General features: G+C 37.5%; 1 protein-coding gene across 1 annotated transcript; it reads right to left on the bottom strand.

Annotated features, from left to right (window-relative positions):
* Positions 1-4: 4 nt before the first annotated feature.
* LOC140144797 (uncharacterized) lies at positions 5-16,633 on the bottom strand. The gene is made up of 4 exons (XM_072166599.1): positions 16,530-16,633; positions 4,285-4,773; positions 3,350-3,523; positions 5-58 (listed from the first exon to the last, which is right to left on the bottom strand). The coding sequence occupies exons 2-4, from the start codon at positions 4,759-4,761 to the stop codon at positions 5-7; spliced, it is 705 nt and encodes a 234-aa protein (XP_072022700.1). The 5' UTR covers positions 4,762-4,773; positions 16,530-16,633.
* Positions 16,634-18,084: the final 1,451 nt, after the last annotated feature.

Raw genomic sequence — 18,084 nt, 5'->3', positions numbered from 1 at the left:
TGTCTCAACTCCAAGTACATGTCTTTTTCATTTTTGCTGTAATTGGTTCCGATTGTATCTAAATCGGTATACAAAATGATTTAATAATCACTATTAATCCTTTAAAAAGCATAGATGGTCTAACAATTTCAGATTGTTCATGTTCTGACAAACATTTTAACAAGATAATGATACTTAACAGTAGACTTCGGTTGTATATATAAATGCGCTTTTATAAATGCGCACGTGACCAGATGGCCAGCGCCATATTTGCATTACATCACTGTCAATCACTGAAATGGCGACCATTGAAGGAGTGGCTACTGTAGTTGTGACCTTGTTTCGTGGCTAGCACTGGCAAGGAACATTGGCTGGAGGTTCGATGCTATAAATTTGCAAGGATAAATCATTATCAAAGGATCATGATTATTGCACAGCACCCCCCATGTACAATCATAACTAATGTTTATTTATTTATTTTTATTTATTTATTTATTTATTTATTTATTTATTTATTTATTTATTTATTTATTTATTTATTTATTTATTTATTTATTTATTTATTTATTTATTTATTTATGCGACGAAAAACGAAAAGCCTGTTCTATTTTGAACAAATTGGGAAACAAATTTTTCCTGTACAAATGAATGCCGACCCCAAATTTCGGAAATTTCAGGACAATTTTTTTTGTATTTTCTCAAATTGAAATTTATATACAGATTTTTGTGATTTTTGGGTTATTTAAAATTAAAAAAAAAACAAAAAACCGACCGACCGACCCTACTTGAAAGGTCCGTTCGCCCGTAGAACAGGGTTTTCTCTCTTTCTCGCCTTACTTATATTTTTATAAATATTATTTGCCCTCCCCTTCCCCCAAAACAACCCCTCCCCATTTTACACTCATAAATTAATTGTTTTTTTGCTAACTTTCCCCTTCCGTGTAAAGTAAAACTTTATAAGCCGGTTGAATCAAACTGAACAAAATTGACGTATACAATTACAATATACCATGACAATAATGTGTATGACGAGATCTAACTTACTAGCTGAATAAACCTCACACCATGCATCACATACGTGATTGTACGTCATATTGTCATATAACGTATGAGCGTGATGTATAGTATACGAGTCTTCCTCAACATCTTCCAGCCGGGATGATTAGATCATGTACAGTCATTTACGTGTTTATACTCTAAATTGTACGTCAAAGGGTGACAAAGGGTGTACAGATTACCGATTTAGCATGGGGGACACAAAAAGGTGCTTAAAACACATTTTGAATTTGTTTTTTGTCCATTTGCGAGCGAATGAGTAAGTTAGAATTGAGGTGGTCGGGCGGGGACATCTAGCCTATTAGTTTGAGAGGGTCATTATACCGAAAAGGGCTAAAGTTATAGTTTCCTCAATTTACGTTATAATTAGAGTTAAAACTAGGGTCAGAGTTATGTTCATTGGCGGCGCTACGGGGGGGGATACTTATCTTGACTCCCAAATAAATAAATCCATGACCCCTTCCTTCCGAAGAAAATGACAGCCCCTAAGTTCCCTACGTGCAAACATTATCAAATAACATCATCGGCAGCTACCCAGTTCTGACCTTAATGCCAGTAAGAATCACATTTCGTCATCAATATGGCCAATTGCCACGCCCATTTAGCACTTTAACTTTTTAAATCAGCTATATCTAGCTTTTCCGTCATACATTTTTTTTCCGTAATGGAAAATCCAAATAAAGAGTTTATGTTTCGGGTCAAATTATTTTGCCCTTTGCAATCAATGCCACTATTTTGCAAAACCAATTTTCCTTGTAACCTGTCATTTTCGCCTATACTTTTGCGTGTGGAATTTGTGCACATCCGGGTACCTTACATCGTTGAACACGGTATGGCGACTTGTAGATGTCACGTGCGCATTTATATATGCGCATTTATATATATACTCGAAGTCTACTGCTTAACAATAACGCTCATCATGTCCATGGCTGTCTTTTATTTTACGACTCTGACTTACTCCATAAAAAATAGAAGCTTTAACTACACTTTCCGTATGTCTGTTATCAGACGTTCTAAATATCATATTTACGGCGAAGCTTCTAAATTGTTCGGTCTGTTAAAATTATAAAATCATTGGCATTACTCTGTCATAAATGATTTATAATGATCTTATGTTCAACTTTTAAAATTCATAAATCATAATTATAATGATGACATTTATTAATTTAGACTTCAACACTACTTGTTTATTTCGCTTACCGGGAGCGCTTTCGAGGAACTTCCTCGTCATCAGCCGATGTTGTTAGCTCTGATGTTTTCTTGGAAACGGCTAGATACCAACCTGATCAGGTGACATCACACGTGATGACGTCACCGAAGTCGGAAGTTTCCTGCCCCTGGTGCCGCTGGGTTTGATCAGGTTGTCCCACACAGGATCTAGATCCAATCCTGTGTCTCGGTTCAATGCTGCTTGATCTGGATAGCTTTTAGGACCCTCCTGGGAAATTCTTTTGTTTCTTTCTCCAGTACAGTTACGTTGTCCCAGTCTATTTGGTGCGTGTTCTTGCTCGCTTTCACGTGTTCTTGTACAGCCGATTTAGAGCCAGCCGCTTTCGACTTATGTTCTGCAAGTCGCTTTTCTAGCTTCCTGCCCGACTCTCCGATGTATGTGGCGTGACAATCAGCACATGTAATTTTGTAGACTGTTCCCGACTGTTTCAACTTGTCAACCTTGTCTTTTGGGGAGACCAAGGTCTGACGTAATGTCTGATGGGTTTAAATGCGGTAAGCACACCTGCTGTATTAAACGCTCTACGTAGACGTTCAGAGGTACCTTCAAGGTAAGGCAAGGTGACAGTGAAGGCCCTACTCGCTGACTCGGACACAGTTTCCTGTGGGTTTGATTTATCCTTCTTTTCACGAGCACCTAAGAAGGTCCAATCTCTGTATCCGCAACTACGGAGCGCTGACTTAATGTCCAATACCTCCTCTTCATTATCCGATGGACCCGTCACTATTTCACTTCTGTGAATCAACGTTCTGACCACGCTTCATTGAACCGAGACACAGGATTGGAACTAGATCCTGTGTGGGACAACCTGATCAAACCCAGCGGCACCAGCGGCAGGAAACTTCCGACTTCGGTGACGTCATCAAGTGTGATGTCACCTGATCAGGTTGGTCCTTAGCCGTTTCCAAGAAAACATCGGAGCTACAAACATCGGCTGATGACGAGGAAGTTCCTCGAAAGCGCTCCCGGTAAGCGAAATAAACAAGTAGTGTTGAAGTCTAAATTAATAAATTTCATTGTTACCACTACGTATGAATCTGCAATTCTATATAATTATAATGATTGATTCTAGTTAACCGATACCTCCTTAAGTCTATCCCGGACGTCTTGTGCTGAGGTAAAGTGATTAGGATGTAAACCCTCTAAGCAGGTGACAAAATCCGCGATGTTTTGAAAGTATTGCTTCACGGTGTGGTCGACCAGGTGCATGTCATCTTTTAGTCCCATGTGAGACAGGTCGTTTCTTATCCCAGCAACCTGTGATTGATTCAGATAAAGCAAAAAACAAAGTAAAAATAAAAAGGATTAAATACGAACGCAAAGCCTTTTTAAAGCCTAAAAGCGACAAACTTGAATATCAAATGCCACTTATGAAAAGCGCAGCACGTGTTCGTTTGTAATATATTATCACCTGTAAAGTCCTAAGGAAGGGCTATTATTCGTATATTCCGTACTCTATCATGTGAATGACAGTATAAGGATGAAAATCTACAAAGTTTCCAAGTGTTGCTAATTTCTGCAATGCATTATTGCCTCTTTGGGACTACAATAATGAGACGAGTTTTTAAACAACAAATAGGCAGGAACACCAAAAGGCTCATCCATTGAATATCTACTTTCACATGAAAGAAGGATACCTTTTACTTAAATCACTTGACGTGACATGTTTTGCTCACAAAAATGAAATCGCGTCTTAATCCTGTGTCCCTCCTACAGTTAACGCCAGTGGCGTAGCCCGGGGGAAATGGTGCAGAATGGCGCCCCCATTCCGAAACAATTGCGTGCGGAGCGCGCGACAATTTGCACATATACCACTGATTTGGTTTTAATCATACATTTCGGTCTCTGCGAGTGAAGCAGGGCGAAAAGTTTGACTTTCACTGCTTAGTGAGAGGGCGCAGAATAGATCTAGGGGCGTTGAATAGGTCTATTTGCCCCCCCCCCCCAGACGACGCCCATGGCATGTGGCCTCCTTGCCCCCATCCCACCCCTTTAGCTACGTCACTAGACTTGCTCACCTTCATAATGATGTCATAACTGGCCGGGTCTCCATTGTGAAACATTGAGAACCTTGCCATCACCATTAACAGAGACGCAGAGTCAAAGTCTGACATCTTGGTATATAGCGGTCCTCCTTGTTTATGTGGTAATCTTAGCACAAATGCTTTGGCGACTTCCACATGGCTTCTTCCAAGATTTGGCTGATTGATATTAGACCACGTCAATTGTGGCTTTGCTTTGGCATGGACTGTGGTTGGTTGGTACAGAGCTGACTCGATAGCTAGACCCCAAGCAACGCATTCTGGACATGATGCGGGAGGTTTGGGTTTTTTACCACTTGGACACTGTGCGCTGCAAGGTGGCAATGTGATTTGTTGGTTTACATGCCAGCCTTTGAGAGAGTTATCTGCACATGGTATGGCTCTATGGGTTATCAGATGTAGAGCCTTGTATACTCTGTAGTATGCATCGGGATCACTGGTTGCACTGGCCATGGTAGAGGTTTACTGGAAAACGTTAAATGACAAAATATAAAGTTGATTAACCTAGCTACTAACCGATCTCGTTTACTTGGAACTTCGGAGATTTTCGGAACCACGAAATCTTCAGCCTTCACTCTAATTTCGTACTATTAATTTCTGTTAATAGAACCCTCTCATTTATTTTTGAGAAACTATATTTTAACTATAATCAATTAATTTCATGAGATGTACTGTTCATTCACTTTGATTAGGTTTATTATCACTTTGACCGAGACAATCCTATCAAATGATTATTTTATCAAGTAACTATATTCATATTGACCAAATTATCCATATCATTTTGACTAGATTCTGTCATGTCCCGACTCGGATAAGACATCCTAATCAAATTTGATAAGTTGAGTCGATAGCTCAGATTTAAGACCTCATCTGAAAACCCAATTGAGGAAGGAAAGAAATCAACAGTTGCACTTTAATATCTTCTCAATGGAAAGCACGGCACTATAGTTCTCTTCGCGATTTTGGGGGACGAATCAATAGAGCATGCAATGAAACAAATTGCATCTTTTGGTTGTTATTTGTTTGCTTTTGCTTTTCTTATTATAGATGTGAAAAAAAAAAGATAATATCTGAGAAGTAATTCATTGGTAGAGCACCAGCGCAGTCACCTTCAGAGCCTTATTTCACCCTTATACAGATGAGCACGCCATTATAATGCCTCTTTGAAGGTGTCTTGGGAAGTATTTCTTGATATCTCCTTGTCTTGAGTAGGCATCAATCTGAGACTCTGGTGGGTTAAACCGGTTTTAGGGGGCCCCAACCGTCTCGCTTCCCTCAGAGATATATTTAATTAATCATCACCAGAGATTGGGCACTCCGTCCTACTTTCAGGCTAGGAACAGCTAGCTGGTATGAGTGGCGTAAACCAGCGTGCTAAGTCAATGGGCTATTCCAGATAAATCATGCCCACCCCCCATAGAGGAACTCGGATTTCCAGGGTTTTTTTACATTATTATGGACTGGAATTCCAGTTTTTTCCCTACTGTACACAGGATTTCCAGGTAATTTTAAGTCATTACACAATTTACCAACCGTGGGACCCATAGAGGATATCGGATTTCCAGGTTTTTTACAAAATTATGGACAGGAATTCCAGTCTTTTCCCCTACTGAACCAGGATTTCCAGCTAATTTTAAGTCAACACACAATAAACAAATGTGGGACCCATATAGAGGATATCGGAAATCCGGTTTTTTTTTACATAATTATGGACTGGAATTCCAGTTTTTTCCCCTACTGTACAAGTAATTTTCAAGTAATATTAAGCAGATCTTTATTTCTAAGGGGCTCTACAAATCACACTCCTGTGATGCTGTTAAGGAGAGCTGTAGGAGCTCTGGAGCAATTGAGCTCCTTAAAAAGGAGACCCATAGAGGAGTAGGAAATCCAGCACCCCCCCGGACAGGACTTCCAGCTTTGACCTTTGACGTCATGAAATTCAGATTTTTACACAATACCTTTTTCAGAACTAAAACATAAATTTTCTTAGAGTTCACTCCGAAATGGCTTTTTTTTGTAAGTAAATGTCGTCACCCCCCCCCCCCAAAAAAAAATTGACATTTTATTCTTTCAAAAACTGAATCTGATAATACCAATATAGGATTCTTTGACTCATTTAATTTTCAAAATACGTTTATGTACTTTGGATTACTAGCAGCTGGCCAAGGCACGAAACGCTAAGGTGGTGGGTGCGGGAGGGGCATGTACTTCATATGATGAATTTTACGAATTATATATTTTACCTTAAATTGTGAAATTTACCCTAAAATTAATTTACCTTAAATTAGGGCCTATTTGGGCACTATGGTAGGCTACTTGAGGGCTGAGACGAATTCGTCTCAGCTTGGGGCCTACCCAAATTTTTCCGGTTCCATCCCGAGCCACTGGCTAAACATGTTTAAAAAAAGTCTATCATTATTTATAGCCCAGATTTTGTGCGTAAATCGATAGGCCTATGTTCATTCATCGTAGTCCCTATGCCAAGAAAAGTTTTAGAAAAGAATTGTAGGCCTACTGGATTTTATCGTTTGGTTCAAAGGGGGTTGCTAAACCCGCGATTCAATAGCAGCCCAATTGGACGAAATTTGGGGATTTTCATTGCATTGTCAGTTTCCACATTTTCCTGAACATTCCATAAGGGGGAAAGGGACGACTTTTCAACATTGGTGCACGCGATCTTCAGTAGGTATAGTATCCCACTGAAACTAATAGCTAAGGAAATAATTAGGTGACTTTTTGATGATATGACCCGCGATTGGGGCTGATATTTTTTTGGCAAGCTGGGCGGGGGCTATGCACCCCTAGAGGGCCAATAAAATTTATTCTAAAATGTCTGGAATTCCAAAACATACTTGAGGAAGAAACATTTTTCAATTGACTAACCAAAAAAATCTGGAATTCCACAGAGGTATAGTGGGTTTTTAAAAATGCCCAAATAAAAAGTTGGAATAGCAATAAAAGTCTGGAATTACATGGATGTGTATAGAGGGTTTCTAAAATTACACCAGTAAAAAGATGGAATTGTTAAATTGACTACCAAAAAAGTCTGGAATTCCATAGAGGGTATAGAGGGTTTTTAAAATTACACAAATAAAAACAAAATAAAATAAAAGAATTTTATCAGTTGACCACCAAAAAAGTCGGAAATTCCATGTTATTTTCTAAGGTCTTTTCTGCTTCAAATTGCCATGACTGTTTCCCATTGTTCTGATAACTTATATTAAACCATATTCATTTAGGAAAACTGGTCACAATTTATTAAAATAATTTTGTCACATCAAGATTAATTTTATGTCGATGTTTATTTTACGGCCCCATTTTGCAATAGATACTTAGGCCTACTAAAAAATTGTTTGATTGGTGTAACCCGACCGACCTTAAAAATAGGCCCGACCCTAGACTTTTTTTCTTATATTTTAAAAAAATTGAAATTTAAAAAAAAATGTTTAAAAAGTTCCAATTTACGCAATTTACAGCTTTAAATGTATGTAAATTTTTTTATAAATTGCCGACCGACCTAACCTATTTTTTCATGTTACGCCAATCAAACAATTTTTTTTGGCCTTACATGAAGGGAACGAGGTAATCATGTTGCTTTCTCAATGCATAGCAATATTTTGTTAAACCGAGTTTTAGGTCCATGAACAGAACCACTCTGTCGGCAGCACACATTTCGAACATGAAAGGATTGGATTGTGAAACTCAGCTTCTTGCTTCAGTTTTTGCTAAAAATTCATTAGGGCAAAGTTCTATCTTTATGTCCTTAATTATTCTTTATTTAATCCTGTTCTTTCTTTCTTGAGGTCTAGATCTGTTTTTTCTCCCTTTCAACTCGAATATTGTTGATTTGTTGTAGCCTATTGTCAATGGATGTACGTAAGAATTCAAACTTTCTTACTTTGGTTTGAACGGAGACTAAAATACCTAAAGCTAGTGTCGTTTTTATATTAAATATACCTGTATTGGAATGAAATAAATATATTATATACAGGCTACATGATAAATACATGAAGCCACAGCAAGTAGAACGAGTCCGATCATGTCACGCCGATGGTGCTTACCTTGGTACTACGCAGGTGCTCCTTTGTTAAAAGGGAATTCCCTGATTGGGGACTGTCAAAAAGCTTATTATATAAATTCTTTGGGGACTGTTACTTTTTAAAGTTTCAACGCCCGTATGTATGCCACATATATGAAACCTCCAGTCTTGAATTATTAGTTCCAAATTGCTCCAAATGGCTTTGTTATTTTCCAAGTTTCTATAAAAGCAGTGTCATAGGCTTAGGAACCGGGGGCTGGGGGTCTCTGGAATACCTTTCAGCCCCCCCCCCCCAAAAAATAATCCTGTGTGAAAAAAAAATTGTGAGTGAAAATGGGTGTTTGTGACCTATATTTTGCAAAATTTTCTGACTCCAAGGGGGGGGGGGGGAAAACCCCCCCCGGGCACCCCCAAAATGCCCCATAAAATATTTTTTAAATTGTCAGTCCCACCCCCATGTTAAAAATCTTCCAAAGCCAATGAGTGTTTGTCATAATTTATACATTTAGTGATCCCTATGAGCCCCACTGCAGCAGATATTAGGACTTACTGTGAAATTTTGTTGCAAATTGGGACTGTCTTTTACGCATTTTAATGTATGACTTTTTTTTATTGTTATTTTTATTGACACAAGTATATATTTACCTTTTCATACATATGCATATTGTCAAAGTGTCAAAGTTTTTTTTTTATGAAATGGCACTTTATAGGTCAATAAAATATCAATTTTTTTAGTCAAATCGAGGCACTGAAATCGTGCTTTTAGAATTTGCCAAAAAACATGGCCGACATGGCACAAGATCAACAGTCCAGGTAATTTTTTTTCACAACAAAATTTAAATGTTATTGGGTTAATATGCATCAAATAGTAAACTGAACTGAAAAGTTTTGTGGATTTTTTTTTCTGCAGTCATGTGTGCAGAATTTTGAAATTTTTAGGACAAAATCCCCAAAATCCATACAAGCTGAAACTTGATCAATAATTATATAAATATTATTTTGTGTATATGTGTCAGGCTCCATAATATTTTTCACAAGTAACAGCATAAAAATATCCCGTAATTAATCTTAATTCAGCAACCTTGTCAGCAAAAATCACCATTTCCCCCAACCCATCATATTGTTGGGTTTCGTAATACACAAAACAACTGAATCACAAAAAAAATGCATTTTTCAACTCAAGTATGAGTATCTCAGCCCACGTCACCTTTCAGAAATGTCAGCCGGGTAAAATAAAAAGATCATGAACGTGATTTTGGTCAAAAACATAGTTTTTGGTCTAAATTGTGATTTATTTTTGTTCTTGTATACATGTTTTGTTTTCCTTTTCTAAAACATAACTTGTTTTGAAATTGGGAAACAAATGGTAATGATGTGGATATTTATTTGTTTCATATTCATTAGTGAGTGTTCATAAATACTTTGGTGGGGGGTTGGAAAAGTTGGAACCTCGGACGTCAAAAAATTTTTGATCCCCCCTAAAAAAGGGTGGATTTTTTTAATCTCCCCTTTTTATCGTCTAAATTTTTTTTGATCCCCCCCCCCCTTTCATGTCCTAAAAAAGAAGCCAAAAATATCAGTACATCATTAACACTACAGTGGCATAGATTTCTTTTTGACACATGTGAAAATTTCTTGAAGTCCAGTGAATCCAGCACCTTTTGCTGACAAAATAAGTTTATGGTACAAATGCGCACAAAGCGCGCAAAAAAATTTGCCATATTGAAGCTAAACTGGTAAAATATAGTACAAAACTGGAATTAATTTGCACGAAGCGCAAAAAAATTGGCACTTTTTATTTTAAAATAACCCCTAACAAAATATTGGGGAGATTTATCCCCCACCCCCGGGATCTACCCCTATGGTCATTAACTCATTAGCTAAAAATTACCGTTGGAGTTATTACTCATTGGAGTCATAGTGTTACACACAAATTGTAAAGTGCGCACATTTTGTTGATTTGTAGCTTGGAATTACAAAATTGAATACTTAACATTCATGCGCGCGGAGCGTGCAAATTTTTGGAATGTACATGCCTTCTCGTACATTTTACCCCTGAATTTTACCCTCAAATATTTTTGACCCCCCTATTAAGGACTGATTTTTATTATTGATCCCCCTTTTAGGACCCAAATTTTTTGATCCCCCCAATATTTTCCAACCCCCCACCAAAGTATTTATGAACACTCCCTTACCAACCTAAAAATTCCGGACAGGTCTATATTTCGATTGAACATCTGCATTTTGTACCATTCAAAGAACAGTAGTTTTACTTTTAGCTAGTATACAGTTAATAGTGAATGAGAAATTTAGAAATTTAATATGATATTGGATTCATAGTCCCTTTTTAAATGCTAGCCTATCAATTAATCAAAGAGACAGATTCGTCTGACATTGGTTTGTAATGTGGCATTGTACAGATACAAAACATGTAAAAAAAACCCAAAATCAATGTCCGGATTTTTCATTTAATATAAATTAATTTTAATATGCACTTCTTGATTTTTGCTTTTGGATTTTTAAATGTATATTAAATTTTAGAGTCCCTCTTTCAAATGTTATACAGTTATGTGTAATCTTTGTATTTCATCGCTATATCAATTTGCTGATACTTGGTCAAAATTTAGTACATTAAAATGATCAGAAAAAAACAATTATTGTCAAAATTTCAGTTTTTTGTGTTATGTTATTTATTAATCTTAAAGTATTTTAGGCGACGAAGAAACCACACCATGTTGTACGGGCAGATGAAAGTTCAAGTAGGGTCGGGTGGTTTGTTTTGTGTGCTTTTTTTCGGGGGGAGGAGCTTTGTAGATACCTGGGGGAGGCTAAAATTACCCTAAAATATCATCAAAATCTGAAGCCACATCCCCCACTTTTTTCAAAACTGGAAACCTCTGGCTACATAATGTTTATGTACCAAAAATTGCTGATTAATTCGTTTTTAGCAAAAATATCGTCAAATTTGAATTTCGTTCAGGTATACCAGAACGAAATTATTAACGAAAAACATTGTAATGCATCATGCATATCTCGCAAACGCAAAATCGGAATCAACTGACATTTTGGGAATAAGCTTTTTACGTGGATATCCACTGAAAAATGTCATAAAAAGAGGATGCTAGGATCACGAAATCCTCCTTTAAGCAAAATAAATGTTTTAAAAAAATTCTCAAAAACACAAATTCAGGGTCACAAGCTGTCACTGTTGGGCCCGTATAGAAGGGTTTTTTCGTAGCCTTTAAGGTTAAATACAACTGATTTTCAAGGCTTGATTCCAGAGGGGCGTAAGTTAATAATGGAAACAGCCATGCAGAAAAGAATGAACTCACGCGTACAATAGTGTATCAATCTGAACTTGGGACACGGACAAACCGCGGCTCGTGAGTCATCCTATATGTTGCAGGGATAGGGAAGGGCGGGGGGAAGGGGCGACCATGATAGGACCATATGGGCTGATGGGGGTGGGGGATTGTGGGCAGCCGTTTTCGGCAATTTTACTTTGGATTTTCTAAATTTTCAATTTTGAAATTATCCTGGATGATATCTGTCGTGAAATAAATCAATGCTTCTATAGGCTATAATAGGCCTATTTATACCCTGATTATGCAATATATAGGCCTACAACAATAACTACAACGACAGTAACAAAACCAACAACCAATATTTTGTTAATCTAATTTGTAAAAATATATTCATAGGCCGCGCCGGCCAATTAGATTAGTATAGCCTAAAAATTCCTGAATTATATAATGAAAAAAAAACGGGCAAAAACAATCAATCGCTGCAGTCAGAAAGAAAGAAACGAACAAGAAAAAAGAAAAAAAGTGAGAGAAAAATAAAATAAAATAGATGGAATGGACCACATAGGGACTCGAACACGTACCAAAGTTTTCCAGCTCAAAACTATAGTATTATATAGTCGAACGTGAGTCCGGCCGCGCGCTAACCGATTGAGCTACTGAGTGATCTGTGAAATCGATTGATCTCAAACTGACTATTATGGAATAGTGCATACCAGGCTCTTATGGTAAACAATCTGATCACCGCTGTAAATGTCGGAGGTATCGATGGCGAAAAACCTCGATTTTTGCAAAAGTAGCTTAAATTTGGAATTAAATTCAAATGGTAAAGGAATCGACATACTTTTGAGAAATAATGTAGGCAGTTAGAAATCAAAATTAACGTTCCACAATCCAGATATCGATAATGTAACATAACAGTGTTTTGTCGAAAATTATCCCAAAAACGGGCTAATAAAATTTAATCGGTACTGTATTTGGTTCTTCCCCATGGCAACATTATTTCTTTGGTCGATTTGTAGTACAATACAAAAAAGGAGAAAACAGTCACTCGGCGTGGTTTTATACGGAGCGAATATTTGAAACAAACTGCATGGAACGTGTTTTTGATCTTGTGAACATGGTGCGTAAAAATGATTTAAACGAAGGATTTTCAAACGGATTCTAAAAATTTGTATAAACACACAAAAATAATGTTAAGATACATCCATGCACCAACATTTGACTCACTGCGATATTTGATTGCTGAGAAAACGCGGTTTTAGAGAACAACTTTATACGTCTTTTATACGTTTTTTATACGTTTCTTCGTGTAACCTTAATACAATTATTATTATTTTTTATTTTTTTGTAACATTTTATAAAACCTAACTAAATAACAAACACTGATGCTAAACTTAAAATTTGTATCCATCATTGAAAACCAATCAACTCCGGAAATCAAGCCTGTTATTAAAACCCCAAGCCACGATGGGTAGATTTGTATTTTTTTAATACACAGAATTAAGAAAGTTCTCTCAGCTATCCTAAAATATTCTAAAAGCGCACCTAAATTTTAAAACAGATGATAGGAAACATAAACAGGGCTACTGCAGGAGGCAAGGTTTATGACCAAGAAATACAATATTGATTTTCCCTTTGTGTGTGTGTGCCATGTACCATGAACAATTACGTAATAGTATTGACTTTTGTTGAACTTGTTAAATGTAGGCCCTAAAAGGTCAGTGAACCCCAATAGGTCTTGCAACTCATCACTCCTACCAGTGATCTTCTCTCTGCTCATAACAAGTGAACTTGTTTTCATTTACAAAAAGGGGGAGGCATTTCAGACTTTGCTCAAAATTGGGAATATTGGCTCAATTTTCATAGGCTAATAAAAACTTGGAACATTTTTGATACCAAATAAGCTAAATTTTAGTCCAAAATTGCTTAAAAATCCAAGAAATTCATATATTTTGGTGGCTGTTTCGTTAATTTGTTTTATTTTTGGGTCACTTTATAGACGATCGGATACGCAAACTGAAATCAGGACTGTTTTTAACTGTTTTTCAGCTATGCCCTACTTTAATTACAGGTTCCCCCCCCCCATTTTATAATGCTTTCCATGTTTTTTTTGGTCATCTGAAATTCCTCTATGGCTAATTGGAATTTCAATTTTTTTTTCATTTTGCAACACTTTTATAAGTTTTTTGTCCCATTCCGGCTATCTTTTGGAATTCCAGATTTTTTTGCTCCTCACTCCTGGATTTCCAGAAATTTTTGGGGGTGGCTAATGGAAATCCAGGTTTTTTTTTCGATCAAATCTTATTCCTCAACCCCCTTGAACACAATATTGTACTGGATTTCCAGACTTTTTTGCTCCTCACTGCTGGAATTCCAGAATGTTTTTTGGGATGGCTAATGGAAATCCAGTTTTTTTCCTGATCAAATTTTTTTTCCTCAACCACCTTTAACACACTTGCTATCTGGATTTCCAGATTTTTTTGCTCTTAGTGTGAGGATTTCCAGATTTTTAGAGCATCAAGTTTCCATATCCTCTATGGGGGGTGTGCATACTTTATCTGGAATAGCCCAATGTCCCTATATTACCCAGCATACCCTTGAGCATACATATTATACAGCCTGTCTCATTGTGCAAGTGAAAAGCGCCCTCTTTGGCAATTAGAAAATACCGCTGTGACATGATGCTTACATCAACGTCACGGGCGCAGTCTTAGCTCTCACATGCCGTTTATTCTGTTCAATTTGCTTGTTCCAATTTCGAGATATGTTTATTTAACAACGAAAGGGTAAAATCACAATTGTGCCACTTTTACTAGGGAAGAGAGCTGCACATGTAATTCAATGATAGCTGATGTTGATGCGTCTAATGCACCCCCCCCTTTCGGGGCGCATGCATTAGACGTATCAACATTAGCGCGCGTGCATTATTTAGTCTAATATCTCTTCCAACAAGTAATACGCGTCCATTAACCTATAACATGTATATAAGTGCGCAATATTTGTTTGTCTTTTAACATGTCTGAAGTGACTAAGAGAACAGTATTTACCATGATAAAATCATTGACATGCATATGTATTTGATTTTTTTGACAGCAGAATGTGAAACATTAGTTTATCTTTTAAGAGGCAGTCTCCCTTATTATGTACGGATTTGCGATACAAAAAAAAATAGAATTGTCTCTAAAAATAATTTTGGTACATATTAGCACCAACAACTCACATGTAAAATATAAGCGTGCACAGCGCCCTCGTTCAGCTTGAAAAAATTCTTGAAATTTCAGCCTCTCTGAGCCTTACTCCCGGGGGGGGGCACTTCAATTTGAAATGGATATAGGTGTAGGGCTGGCGCTTTCGCACTAAGGGGCATTCGGTGAGAGCAACATGTAAAAATATGGGGCATTTGGTGAGAGCATGATTTTTGGCATTGTAAAAAATATGGGGTCATTGGGTGAGAACATGACCTTTTTTTTAAATGGAATCTTTGGGTGAGAACCAAAACAGCGCCACAAAAACCTCGAAAATCGAATTTCTAGTTCTAAATGGCTTCAAATTTCTTTATTTTTTCAAAATAAGTAACAAAATCAGTGATAAATGAAAGTGGCTGTTCAAATTGAACTTGTAAGGGTCTTTGGGTGACAGATCAAATGGAAAAATAGGGGGTCTTCGGGTGACAGAGCGCGGAGCGAGCATGTGTTCGTAAAAAATATGGGGTCTTTGGGTGACAGCGATGCTGAAAAAGGGGTCTTAACAGCCCTACATACGCGTCACCTCCAAAGTTGGAGTGCCCCCCGGGCCTTACTTGCAAATGGTAAACTTTGGAGGTGCATAACATTGTGCGCCATCATCATCCCAACCTGCATTTTGCATTTTTTAAAGTACCAAATGGTTACATTACAAAAACCAAGAAAAAAATTGGGATCTTGATGGCGCACAAAATCAGCAAATCCAATGATTTGATGAAAAGCGCCCTCGTGCAAACTTCAAAGCATCATAACGGGCTGCGCCATCAAGATCCCAAGTCCGAACAAGTTTGAAATTAAAGACCTCTATGGCAAGTTTCATTTTTCAGCAAAATTTTTTTGGGATTTCGTTGGCGCACCGAGTTAACAGAGGTCAAAGGTCAAAATTTCCTATTTTCGCACATTTTTGCACGCCTGTATTATCGCGCGCCAACGTCACCTGACTCTCCGAATAGCATTTCATCAAAGAAGAGGTAATTTTTTTTGTGGTTGACTGATGAGGTAACCTAAACGCGCTTTTTATTGCGTTGGATCAGGGGCGTCGCCACACCAATATGATTGGGGGTGTACATCATGTTTTGCCGACGGAAATATTTTGTGAATTGTAGACCCAAATTGTTTTTAGCCAGGACGGCGCTCAAGAGGGGTAACGGTCAAAAAAATGTCGTCAATTTTTTAAAATTAGTAACTACTATAACACTAACAATAGGCCTATTATGCAACAACAGCACAATTTCGTATTAATCTTTAATATGACTCTTGCAATTTGCCAACAATCACATAGCTTTCGCTACATTTGCCGACAATCACATGGTTTTGACTACAACAGTCAATTTTTGCCGACAAAATTGTGTGTGTGTGGGGGGGGTGTGTCACACCCCATACCCCATAGCGTAAATCGCTCGTCGCTCAGCGACCGACGGAGGGTAGGCCTAATAGGCCTAACGATGATTTCTATGTCTTTATTTAAAAATGGTCAAACTTATGGAGATCACCGAGACAATTGGTCAAAATAAGAAAAATAAAATAAATAATGTACTATTGATAATATATCCCATTTCACCTTGCAGAAGAATATTTGAACACGTCTCAGTGACGCACGCATTGTACGATGCATGGCAGGAACAGGCAACTTACCTGTTAAGTCCTAGGATACCTCTCTTGCAGAATAACGTATTCAATATAATGGTCACAAAGCACCTTAACTCAGTATTCAAGTCGATTTATAGGACCTACGAGAGTGGTAGGCCTAATTAGCGTTAGCAGACACTTACTATAGAATATATATGATTCACTGAATTATGCCAGATAACTCCCTGTTCATTTGTATTATTTTGTATTTCCGTCTCACATACCAATCACTGTCCTGCCTCTACATTGCACAGTTCAGTTAAGTCCTAGTTTGAGTGGACTTGTACGTGACCTTTACCGGAATAGGGCCTTGCGAATTGTCCCGCGTAAAACTCAGTAGTGTGTACTGGTGTGTGGTATATAACTTCAAATTTGAACAATGCCGTTGACATTGAGATTGCCTAGATTGGGTTGCACAATATCTGTTCAACCATCCATGCATCCATTAACCCACTCCACGCGGGTGTCGACTGCAGACGACAAATTCAAAATTTTCTTAAAAATTCAAAAATTTCAAAATTGTACATTTTCATTCCCATATTTGGAATCAGCATGAAAAATGCATTAAAACTAGTACAAACAAGCCTAGTATTGGTTCAATAGTTCTTGAGTTAGCACTTGATATGTTGAGATTATCTTAAACTTTGAATTCTTTTTGTTGAAGCTAGTACGCAAATCATTTTAACGCGGGGATATATTAGGGGCTTCCCTAAGTATTTCGTAAGGAATTACGAAGTGAACACAATAGTTTGATTTTTTTAATATTTAAGTGCACAAGTTCAAGGCTAGTAAAGGTCGCTGGTTTATAATTTGCACTGCCTTATCATAATATATTGTATAATGCATGCTCAACTAGTGAAATATCATGGCATATTCTTCATGCAATTAAAGGCTATCAAAGTTTTGGAATTGCTTTGAGTGAGATATTGTCGAACAAGGGCGTACCGGGACTGAAATATTGTTTTCCGACTAAAATTGTTAATTGTCGATCCCTATTTTCTCCCGCAAAGGCGCTTGAGAATCTTACGCCAAATGGGTGAGAGTTGGCAGCCCTGATTCATGCATATAGCAATAGCAACATATGACGAAGCAAACTTGACTTACTTAAAAGGACAAAAGTATCAAATGAGAAAACATTGCCTTATTTTGATAGATTGAATACCCAAAGAGCCTTCCGAGTAGTATTTTAGGGACCCGCAGTGGACAGGACCATCTTGACCATTCCACCAGTAATTTAGGGACCCGCATTGGACAGGACCATCTAGACCATTCCACCAAAAGATACTGGACAGGACCATCTTGACCATTCCACCAAACGATAATGATTCATCCAAGTTTGTAAAGTCTGCCAGTTTGTAAACCTGTAGCTCACAAAGCCGCTTCGCGTTGTCTCTTTGCGGAATCATCTTCCAAGCTGGTTCATTTTCTAAATTCAAGTCTCAAGTTGTTAATTTTTTACAGTCCACATTTGTTTCAGACTTGGATCCATATTGCACATGCAATTGGATTTATGTTTGTCGCTGCTCAAATTATAGGCCAAATTAGAGGGGCTTAAGTTATT

The sequence above is a fragment of the Amphiura filiformis genome, unplaced genomic scaffold, assembly GCF_039555335.1.
Source record: "Amphiura filiformis unplaced genomic scaffold, Afil_fr2py scaffold_82, whole genome shotgun sequence".
Classification (NCBI taxonomy): Eukaryota; Metazoa; Echinodermata; class Ophiuroidea; order Amphilepidida; family Amphiuridae; genus Amphiura; species Amphiura filiformis.
This window is presented reverse-complemented; position numbering and strand designations above follow the sequence as displayed.

Coding starts and splice junctions, on each gene's coding strand:
- LOC140144797 (XM_072166599.1), bottom strand. CDS start 4,761: ATGGCCAGTGCAACCAGTGATCCCGATGCATACTACAGAGTATACAAG. Junction 3,524..4,284: donor GTTATGACATCATTATGAAG/GTGAGCAAGTCT, acceptor AATCAATCACAG/GTTGCTGGGATAAGAAACGA. Junction 59..3,349: donor TCCGGGATAGACTTAAGGAG/GTATCGGTTAAC, acceptor ATACCGATTTAG/ATACAATCGGAACCAATTAC.